Source organism: Cydia fagiglandana, chromosome 21 (genome assembly GCF_963556715.1).
Source record: "Cydia fagiglandana chromosome 21, ilCydFagi1.1, whole genome shotgun sequence".
In the NCBI taxonomy this organism is placed as follows: domain Eukaryota; kingdom Metazoa; phylum Arthropoda; class Insecta; order Lepidoptera; family Tortricidae; genus Cydia; species Cydia fagiglandana.
The window spans coordinates 14,100,180-14,112,147 of NC_085952.1; the positions used below are offsets into that span (position 1 = coordinate 14,100,180).

The 11,968-nt window shown below is 39.1% G+C and overlaps 1 protein-coding gene across 1 annotated transcript in view; it reads right to left on the reverse strand.

Moving 5' to 3' along the window:
- Positions 1-10,550, reverse strand: part of LOC134675248 (dedicator of cytokinesis protein 1) — a 101,629-nt gene extending 91,079 nt beyond the window's left edge. The window contains exon 1 of the mRNA XM_063533466.1: positions 10,419-10,550. Coding sequence (XP_063389536.1) covers positions 10,419-10,464 — 46 coding nt within the window. The 5' untranslated portion in view covers positions 10,465-10,550. The remainder of the gene's footprint in view (positions 1-10,418) is intronic.
- Between the last annotated feature and the right edge of the window lie 1,418 nt (positions 10,551-11,968).

An 11,968-nucleotide genomic window follows, 5' to 3' on the forward strand; every position in this document is an offset into this window, starting at 1 on the left:
CCGAGTAGACGCACATTTCTTATTGCCTCCCAGGCTTGAAATGCTTAGAATTACTCAAGGAACATATGTGATGAAGCTCATAGCTTAATAAAAAATTTTTGGGTCAACTTTATAACTACCTCCGCTATAATACAGGATTTGACTGAGATGTGTATTAGGTATACCATTTTAGGATCAATTAGTATTGGTATGTGATTTTTAGCACTTCAGCCATATTGCGTAATACAACAGTGTTAACGTTCGTTAAATATGTATCGAATATTTAAATTATAACTATAAGCTGAATGCCAAATTCTGAGCTCTTAGCGTCATTTTGGTGATTTCAAAAGGAATGTTTAATAATAATGACAGTACGCCTTTTTGATTTTAATACAGCTACAGCCGTTATTTTCATAACAACCAAAGGCATAATATGCTCTTTGATTACCGATATCTAAGGCTAAGTTTCCACCAGAAATGTGCGAGGATGCGTAGCGAGGAATGTGTTTATTAAGAACCAATAAGAAAGTAGAATATTGTCCACTAGAGCTGCGTTGAGATGTGTAAATTAAGTGATTCTATTGTTTCTTAACAAAAACACCCACATCCCTCTCTGACAGACATACAGGCAGTGTTTTTTGTTTTTTTGTTTGTATTTTTCAGCACTACTGCATAAAATAGCACTTTTCGTGCATATGTCAAAAGTTTAAAGGGCCATGTGTACTGTAAAACGTTGTACGATACACGTGCGAATAAGTAATTCGCAAATCGTGTCGATTTAAAACACTCCCTTCGGTCGTGTTTTAATTTATCGCCTCTTTTTCGCACGTATAACGTATTGTTGTGTAATAAAACAATTGGCGAAGACGTTTACAACGAACTGGTGCGGTGAATACGCAATGGAGCCATCATAAATTGTACTTCGGTGAACCTTATTACAAAAGGAATAAGGTCCACCGATGTACAGTTAACGGCGGGCGATGGAACGTAATGATGAGGCGAGTGTACTTTAGAATACGTGAGTGTTTAGAATAGGTATCCTGAGAGTCGGGTATTCGTCTTGTAATCATTTGGACTAGAGATGCAACGGATAGTTGTTTGGCTGGATACCGGATACCGAATATTCGGCTTGCCCATCTGCCGAATCGTCGGTATCGGGTCGCCGTATATTCGGCCGGCGGAACTATACCTACATTTCGGTTTTTCAGGTTCGCATTGTGCAGATTTTGACTTGTTTCATAGTGAACGTTCGCGCGGACTCATTTCTAGGTTCGAAATGAGTGCGCGTTGTATGTCTGTGGAATGTTCAAATTGTTTTAAAATAATAACGAGTACGATTATGGCCGTGACTGTTTCTTAAATCCAATTTTGTTTACTCCGACATTAAGCAATGTTACTATCCGCTATCCGGCTGATAGTAGGTCACTATCCGGTATCCGACCGGATATTAAAATAATGGCCGGGTAGGCCGGATACCGGATAATTTGGACCCTCTCTCCTCCTTGCGTCGTATTCCTCAATATTGAGGGTCGTGACCTCCCATTTGTATCACTTTCTTACGATCTTTCTCCATCTGTTTCTATCTTTGGCGGTGTGGAGAGCCATGTGAACTGTGGATTGTGTTGGACACTAGCGGCCCACCATACAAGAAATATTTACAACCAAATATGAATTAATAGTATTAGAAAATAGAGTTGATTTTGATTTGTTTTAAAATCAAACGAAATAACGCAAAAGCAACTATGTTCCATTTAATAAAGATTGAAATTTCATTAGAGGTAATTTGTACTAGTATTAGGACATTGAACCCCAAGAGGATAAAGAGGAGAGGGACTTTTTCCGAATTTATGTACAGAAGAGTCCGCGAGATATGTCTGGCGGATGTGCGGAATTGGGCACAAATGTGTCTGCGAACAGATCTGCAGATACATCTTTTGGCCAGATTCGGATTTTGAAATAGACATCTATTAGATATATTTTAGACATCACCAAGCTACGATAACGATATGTTTAAGATCTAACCTGTCAAATTTGACATTTGCGCGATTCTGGAGATACTCTTGTACGATTTCCACAGGATATGACTTAGAGATCCAATTCACATCTAATAGATATCTTACTCTATCTAACGTAAAAGTGACATTGGTTGCCCGAATTGCGCTGCAAAAGAGAACTAGTTGATATCTAAACTATAACGTATCTAGAATGGATCTAGTACGTGTCGTCTCTTGCGAATATCTTGAAGTTCGAATACACAGCGTATCCGAGACAAAGTGTGTCGGTTACAGATAAAATGCCGCCTTCTTAAGCCGAGTCATAAGTCAACCTCCAATTGTTTAAATTGGTCTCCAATTGGCAGAGAAACAAGAAAATTCCCACGCTCTAATTACAAGTATATGATCTTGAAAAACACGTTGTATTGTCACGCAAAGTTCCATGCACACAAACTTTATGGTTTCGGACAGATTATCCCTACTCAGCGGCTCTGTAAGCTGTACACCTGACGAACACCCATGGCTCAGAGTCTTTCCGCGACCACAGCTGAAACGTCGGAATTAAGCCCCCCCCCCCCCCACATCTAGCGTCTTTCAAGCGTCGGCGTCTACAACTCTATGGCCGCTGCTCGACGCAACTGCGCAGCGACGTCTTTTTAGCTCGAAAGACGCTAGATGTGGGGGGCCCTAAAGGTAAAAACAATGAAATTATATCGCGGTAGACCCGTTTGTGTAATTAAATACGTGTACAAAACGCGAGAGTTTAAAGTGTTATACCCATGGCTCAGCTATCAGAAGCGAATGCCTTTCTCTTAACATTTAAACTGCAAACGAAGTAACTTAACACGAGATAAGCCGTCGGATAAAATTGGGCACGCGCATTAGCATATGTGCAAATTGCACCAGCTGCCGTCTGCACATAATGTGCATACAGATTGGGGCGACCAGACGTCGCGAAGTTATCGGGACATCCCAATTTTCGATTATCTACCGAAATTGACTGATTGTAGGGAATCCAATTCGGGAAAGAGCATTGTCCTGAATTTTGGTCATTAAAAAGAGCGTTAATTTCAGAAAAAAATCTCAATGCAACAAGCAAACTATGTTAATATCTTTTCTTTATTATTGCATACCAAAATGGGCATACGAAGAAGCTGTACCGTCGAGATGTTAAGATTATTGTTGATTTCGAGCAAATACAACATTATTATGGGGTATTCCACGAATTGTCCCGTAAAAACTCATTTTATGTAAGTATTTCGTATAATGCGCATCGAATTGCGAAACACGGAAAACAATTCGATAATTAATGTTCTGAGCCTTTTATTTTATCACTTCTGGAAGAAAAAGAAATTCCCATACCGGAAAATCTTCAGATAATTCGCATTTGTATATACGTTATAACGGCAGACAATTCGTGGAATGTTCTTTATTACGAGGGACGTCTGAAAACTTCTAAGCCTAAGATACAAAAACACAATTTTCAAAGGTAAATCACTGTTTATTTTTCGATATAATCTCCTCCCAAATCAATGCACTTTTTACATTTTTTATATAGTGCTTTTAGCCCATTAAAAAAATATTCTTTATTTTGCCCTTCAAAATGCTCCTCTACGGCCGCCTTCATCTCTTCGTCACTAGTAAATCGCTTTCCCCTCAACTCTTTCTTCAAATTATTGAATAGAAAATAGTCGCTAGGGGCTAGGTCGGGGCTGTACGCCGTACGGTGGGTGGTCGATTTCGTCAAAGCCAACTTCCTTCAAAGCACGCCTCGCAACATGAGCGGTGTGGACGGGTGCGTTGTCTTGCAAAAACAAAATTCCTTTCCTTAGTTTACCTCTCCTTTTTTCAACTATTGCTTGTCGTACCTGTCTTACAAGATCTGCATAATAAAGTGCATTTATTGTGGAACCCTTTTCTAAATAATCGATTAAAAGAATACCATCACAGTCCCAAAACACCGTAGCCATTAACTTAGAGGCCGATTTTTGCACTTTAAATTTCTTCGGCGGCCGTTCCCCCTTCTCAATCCACTGCATTGATTCGGACTTACACTCCGGGTCATACTGTCTGATCCATGTTTCATCGACAGTTACTATTCGGGAACAAACTTCGTCTATATTATCTTCGCACAAGTCTAAAAACGCCTGGGAAGTTTCAACACGACGTTCTTTATCGAAGGCAGTAAGCATTTTCGGCACCCAACGAGCACTAACTTTACTCATGTGCAAATGTTCGTGTAAAATTTCTCCGACTCGTTCTTTACTTATACCTAGGACCTCAGCTATTTGCCAAACCTTAATTCTTCTATCTTCCAATACCAACTTTTTGACTTTGGCTACGTTTTCTTCGGTCACTACCGATATTGGCCGCCCTGAGCGGGGGTCGTCTTCGATGGATTCCCGCCCGAGTTTAAATAAGCGACTCCACTTTTTGACTGTGGCATAAGAAGGCCCAGAAGCACCGTAAATAATAGCCATTTCCTCAAAAATACACTGCGGTGATTTTTCACTTTTTGTAAGGAACTTAATTACAGCACGATGCTCAATTTTCGTAATATTCGCTGGTAATTCACACATTATGTAGTTTCTAGTTGAATATCTCGAAACAGAATAATAAAAATCTGACATATTGTTTTCTTAATAATTTATTTTTAAATGGCCTTTCTAGCGGCCAGTATCATAAACACATATACAACCTCGAAATACCTTAGGCTTATAAGTTTTCAGACGTCCCTCGTACATGTCCAAATGTGGCTGTAGCTTTCATTCGGTAGCAGAAAATTTCGATCCCTATACCTACAATAATAGTAGCCTACGTAGGTGGAAATTTCGCAATTTTGGAAACTGTCCGCCGGTTCATCAGTAGACATGGTAACCCTTATGCAGATTATGTGCAATGTGTTGGTATGTTGCCAGAATTCCGCGATTATGATACCGAGCGTTCGTGCTTTTTTGCGAGTTTGCTTTTTGGGAGTAATCATGTCATATACCCAGTAAATAATTAAATATATACATACAAACATGAACGCTGAAAACAATACACTCTTTTTTTGGGCAGTCGTGTAAAAAATGATAATTTAAAAAATTTACGATTTATGATTTAGATTTTAGACGTACAGTCAGCAGCAGAAGTTGCTAAGCGGGTGAGGTGTTCAAAATTACCTTGACACGCTCTTATTCTCTAAACAATAAAGTCGCGTCAAGATCATTTTGAACACCTCGCCCGCTTAGCAACTTCTGCTGCTGACTGTAGCCTCAGCTGTTGTCTAAAATGAAATAATAATAACAAAATATATGTAACTCTAAATCTAGGCACAACCGAGGCCGAGACAGGCAGGCCAGATTTATGTTATAAAAGTGGGTTTTTAGGGTTCCGTACCTAAAGGATAAAAAAAATAAAAATAAAATAAAATGCGTTTATTTCAGACAAACATGGTCCATATTTTGTTAGTACATCTTAACAATTTAAAACTTATAGCTAAGGTTAACTTAAAAATAAAAACTTAAATGACTATCTTAGGTACTAAAGACAAATGCAGAGAGGACCAGTGCCTTATCAGGCCACTGTCCCATCTGCCAGCCACGACGGCCAGGAGACTGTGGCGGCTGTCGCGCACCCTGCGGAGCGTCGCGGCGCAGCGCTTGCGCAGTGTCGCGTGGAATCCGTCCACATGAGCATCAGCGAACATGCCGGACGCACTGCAGTACCGAGGCAGCCGCAACAGTACCCTGAACGCGTCATTATATTGTACGCGCATGGCATTAAAAGCCCTTTGCGTGTATCGAGTCCACAGGCTGCAGGTGTACAGCGATGTACAGAACGCTCGAAATAATGTTATTAATGATATTATTTATTATTATGTTATTAATGCTATTATTTATTAAATAATGTTATTAATGATATTTATTATTATTGTTATTAATGATAAAACGGGACCCTATTACTAAGACTTCGCTGTCCGTCCGTCTCTCACCAGGCTGTATCTCACGAACCGTGATAGCTAGACAGTTGAAATTTTCACAGATGATGTATTTCTGTTGCCGATATAACAACAAATACTAAAACCAGAATAAAATAAAGATTTAAATGGGGCTCCCATACAACAAACGTGGTTTTTGACCAAAGTTAAGCAACGTCGGGAGTGGTCAGTCCTTGGATTGGTGACCGTTTTGTTTATGCATTTTTTTCCGTTTTTTTTTTTTTGCTTTATGGCACGGAACCCTTCGTGCGCGAGTCCGACTCGCACTTGCCCGGTTTTTTATTAATGTGAAGATATTCTCAAATACATATTTGCAGCAGAGTAACTTGAGTTTGCTCCCCCAGACTGGTGTTTTCGGTAAACGATTATATTTCCTTGCACGTGTAAAGAAAGAGTTAAGAACGTCATTAGTTATTAAGTATGTGTTTGACAGTAAACAGTAATAATTTCTAAGATTATTCATTGCATACAAATCATGTAAGAAGTGCAGTTAGTTACCAAGTTAATGCACTGTGATGTAATCTGTCATTATTTAATTTTAACGTGTATATATTTGTATTTAATGAATACAGATAAGAATAATCTTGTTTTATCGTAGAATAAACTCCTTGAGTCTGATTCTAATTAACATGTTGCGGTTTTCAAGTCTGTGCGAGGGCTTGGCCCGACTTTAGGAAATATTAGCTAAACAGGGAAACGTCAAGCGTGCAAATAGCTTGTAAACGTAATCGGATATAGAGAACACGCAAAGTTTTTGTTACACTTATATGAGGATCGTTACATAGTTACGACCAATACCATCGCAGCGAAAACGCAATATGATTAGTCCGTACGTGTCTTTGATTTTTTTTTTATATTTTCACCAAAATCGTGATCAGTTAACTTTCTAATGAATTAACGCATTCACAGCCAACGTTCTAGTAGCGTTACACGCGTTGCCGACTCTAGCGTTTTCCCGCTTTGTAGAGGGAAGCGACTACGAACAGAGCGCCCGCCGAGCGGGTTCCCGACATTCAATATGTTAAGACGAAACAAGAGCTGAGTTTTAAATATTTTAGGTAAATATACCCGTCTCGCTAACGGAAGCTCCTAAAACTAGTGCGATAAGTACAAGGCGAAAAATCCCGCGTAAAAATCTCAAAAATCGAGGTTACGTACTCGACTCTAAATGATCGAAATCTAAATGATTACGAAATTATTTGTGTCGGACCGTTTTGCTTTTTTAGCTAATTGATATCAGTTTTGAATACTATGCCTCTCATTGCGGCATAGTCAATTAGGCCATTTTGGCCATTTTTGAAGGGCCTTAAAAAACAAAAATATCAAAAAAAGCAAAACGTTCCGACACAGATATTGACAATATTAATCTGTGTTGAAAAAAATCATTCCTCTAGCATCAAAACCCACGTAGGAAACAGTCGAGTACGTTTGTATGGAGAAATGACCACTCCTGTTGGCTATACTTAATAAAACCAACGCCGCCGGCCCAACGCGCAATCCACTGATCTACCGAATGGAAACTAGGCCTTATAGGGTAATCCCGGGTTCGTTGCAATGATTTCCGAAACGCGATTAGTAAACATCAAACTGTTGAAATTGTATCGTAGGTACACTGGCGTTCAAAAGTGCATGGAGATGTTTCAACCTTAATATTAAGGCATTACGGTCGAAACCTAGCGATGCACTTTTAAACGCCACTGTACATGGTTTCCAAGATGTTAGTGAGAACACTAAATTTTCACCTACAGACTTTTGGTTCCTACAAATTCGCTCAGAAACTACCGAAATAAGACAAATCGCTCTATCAAAACCTGGCTCCTTAATCACTTTAATAATCAGCCAGTTTCCCCCTTAGTACCAAATGCAGTGTTCTTATAAACTTGTTGGTACAAGACGGGATACGAACCCACGACCTCCAGCGGTAAAGCACGAGTTGCATAAAAATTAATTCAATTGAGCGAATATTAATATTGACAGCGTGAATGTTTTGACTGCCGACAATTGGACTTCCTCAGGTGGCGAGGGGCCCAAAGGGGTCACGATACGCGAATCAGGGCCTCACGCGAGCATCTAAATCCGAAATTTCATTATTAAAGTGTCATTCTACAGAACTTGCTAACTATGTAAACAAACCGCCATATTGAAACTGGCACTAAATGATAATTTCAGTATGGCGGTTTGTTTACATAGCAAGTTCCATAGAATGACACTTTACATGCTTTTATGTAACTAATTAATATTTTTAATATATTATAAATTAATACATATTATTAATATTTTTTAATTTTTTATGTTTCTTGCCATGTTTGAATGTTTGGATTAAATCTTTCGACGGCACTCCTAGTTGGAGAAAATGAAAAATTGTGACTACCAAAGTCGTAATTTTAAGGCTTTCCGGATTATAGTGATGACCGGATTAGCAAGTACCCAGATTTTGCAAGGCTCTCATCATCATCATCTCAGCCATAAGACGTCCACTGCTGAACATAGGCCTCCGCCTTATGGGGGGTGAATGCCATAATTGCCATCGCAGGCGGGTTGGCGATCGCAGTCGAATTTGAGGGACGCTGCTGCCCGTCCACCGGTGGTCTTGGACGTAGTTTAAGGACATACCTGGGTCCCATTGCAAGGCTCTACTGTACTCAAAGTAAAATAATGGCAGTTTATTAAATATTATTGAATTTCTGACTATCTTACAATAAATCATTTGAGAGATTGTTATGATAACATAAACTGTTATCACCAAGATGCTGCCACCGGAGTATATTGAGCTCCCATTGCAGTTTTCTATACAAAATCTGTACTGGGAATCCAATTGATGGACACTGATTTGCACGAGCTCCAGGTTGAAGATTGGCAAGAAACTACACAGGACCCGGATTACTGGCAAGCAGTTGTGTTAGAGGCCAAGACACACTTTGGGTTGCTGCACCAGAGGAGTAAGTAAGTAACAGGGGGAGCATTCTATACCTCCCTCCTCGCGTCGGTTTCCTCAATGCTGAGGGTCGTGACCATCTCGTCGAAATAGTTTTGTGTGGACCACTCGGCGCCACACACTTCTATCTGCTGCCTCGTGAAGAGCGTCGTGTACTGTGGTGTCGAGGGTGGTGCGAACCTGGTCAGTCCAACGTATCGGGCTTCTGCCCCTAGGTCTGTTTCCTTCCACTTTGCCAGTGACCACTAATTTTTCAAGATTATCGCTGCTTTTCCTGGCTATGTGTCCGAAGTACTCCAGAATCCTTCGTAGGCAGGTGGTAGAAAGTCTCGTCTGGATCTTGAGCTCCTGAAGAATCGATACATTGGTGCGATGTGCTGTCCAGGGAATCCCCAGCATCCTGCGCCAGCACCACATCTCAAAAGCATCAATGCGGTCACGGTCGGCTTTCTTTAAGGTCCACGTCTCTGCGCCATATAAGAATATGGAGAACACCAAAGTGCGCACAAGGTTGGTCTTGGTTTTCAGGGTGATGCTCCTGTCCTTCCATATCTTTTGTATACACAAGATTGCATTCTATACACAAGATTATAATTTCAAAAACCCCAGCCCTTTTTTCCCAAACACCAAAGAATATTCTTTATTAGAAAATTAAAAACAGTTTATAGGGATAACACAACACTATATTTTACATGTCTACGTACTAGGTCAAATCCGAGGCAAACCAGTTGAATGGTATGGCCCTATTTACACAGGCAATATTGCTGTTATTTACCTACTATTATATTTTCCCACAGTGTGTTGTACTAAGGGATATCCAAGGTATAAATAGTTTAGTTATTCATTTGAGGAAGCCGGCTAACTAAGGTAAAAGGAAAATTGTAAAACAAAACAGTATGTATAATTCTAATTCAATTACAATATAATCATAAAGAGTTGATGGTTTGAACAAACAATGATGTTAGGAATTCAAACATGTTTACTTGTGTTACTTATTGAACAAAAACAAATAACACAAACACACCAAAGGTCATGATTATGATGTCATTTTTTTAAGCAAATCCTTTTTAGAGATGACCATAGAATAAACAATTTTTTTTAAACCCATCATAATTTTTAAAATCACTTTTTAAATTTAATTTTGTTTTTGAAGGCAAGAGTAATCCGTACAGCCACCATTAGATTTCAATTTCATAGCAGTTTCGTTATAAGGTCAAGGAAATAGAGCCGTATGTCACATTGGATTCAATTAAGTGCAATGCATTAGTTATCAATCAAGTTACTTAATCATCAGTAACACAGGGAGTGGCCGTTCGTATACGACCATGTTTCAATACTTTATTCCATAAAAATATCAGCAAGAAGTGTAGTGATATCACTGATAGTATTACGGACACCGTTCTGATACAATGTTTATATTTATCTCGCGCTGCGGGGGGCATCCTAGTAGCAACAAGTGGTTCAACATCACATAACTGATTACGAAAATTTCACAGCCAAAAGTAACTTTATGAATACAAAAACTCACCGACGGCATAGCAGTTTTCATCTTCGATAATTCGCCACACAGTCATACTGATAAAACACTTTTATTTTGTTAAATTTTAGTAAATCGCACGGCTCGTCATTTTTATCTCGACTGATACTTTGTCAAAACATGTTGTCTATGGTTAGAGAGTAGTGATGCGCTGTTGTCGTAGTGTAGTGCGAAGCGTACCGGTTAACGATAACGTTAACCGTTATTAACGATATTGTCTATGATTTGATTTGTAAAAATAACGTATCTTTAACGATGTTTATCCTCAAAAATTGTGTTGCTTAAGGTAGTTCGACTAGGTTACTCAAAGGTGTGATTAATAATCATAGTGGTGAACAGCGTCTACTACAATACTTCTGTATTATGTTTAAAACTTGCCACATAGATTGACAAAGTACCTAGTAACCCTTCATAATAACCGTTTTGATTGAAATTATGACAAAAATAAATTATTGTCATTATTGCTCACTGAAATACAGCTAGAAACACAGTAAGAGAAGCGGTATTAGCGAAATAGGCATAATAATATATTCCTAAAAAATACACATATATTTTTTATCTAGATAAACATAAACAACTCACAGTTAACTTTAAAGCCCAACCGCATCGCACCGCGACCTTGGTGCGGTGTAGCGCACGTATCGATAGTGTGTATTTAAAGTGATCGCCATATGTGCGTTAAGGACGCAGCTATAAGTTAGAGCGAGAAAGAGATATTTTGACTGCACCAAGGTAGCGGTGCGGTAGTCTGTTACGGCTTTAAGCTCAAACTGATTAATTATCTAGCCTATGTCATATATTGTCCTACTTTGGCTCCTAATTCTATTATAGTTCGTTTTTTTTAGCATTAGAAAGAACTCCACAGAAGCAAGCATACAGTTTTTATCAGACTCTTTAATTGTTAATAATTATTGAATTATCTAATGCAGCATGGTCAATACATATAATTTACTTCAAATTATTATCGCTAAAAGTGCCGGATTTGGAACCACAAGCTTACTTCTGCGAAGTTCTTTCTAATGCTAAAAAAAACGAACTATAGTTTTGCTTTGAAACCTGCACAGTCCAGCGTCAAGGCTAACTTTGTGCAGCGCCTGAACAAACATTAACAGCAAGGTGTTGGATATTAGCATGCAAATTGCTCACGTCATTACTGCAGGCGCTTTAGACGCTATTATTAAGTAGTAGTAGGAAGCTTTTGTAAGCTACATTGGACGGTGATTTATACAGGCGCGGATCCACCGTTGTGGGCACGGTGGGCATGCCCACAACCCTAATAGGGTGCCCGATTGTTTCCCCGAGTCGAATTACGCCGATTTTTGTTTCGCAGACGCTTTGGCAGAGGAACATTTGATAGAATTTCATTAGGTAAATATAAATACGCAGAGTAGGTAGTCAGTTGATCGATAGGTAAGCAGATTTACTTATCGTAGAATGATCGTTGAGTTTGGTAAAAGTTAAAATTGCCCGAGTAAATTCCATTGGCTGAAACACGGTAGGTACCTTCAACTCAAATTATTAGTGATACAGAATATAAACAG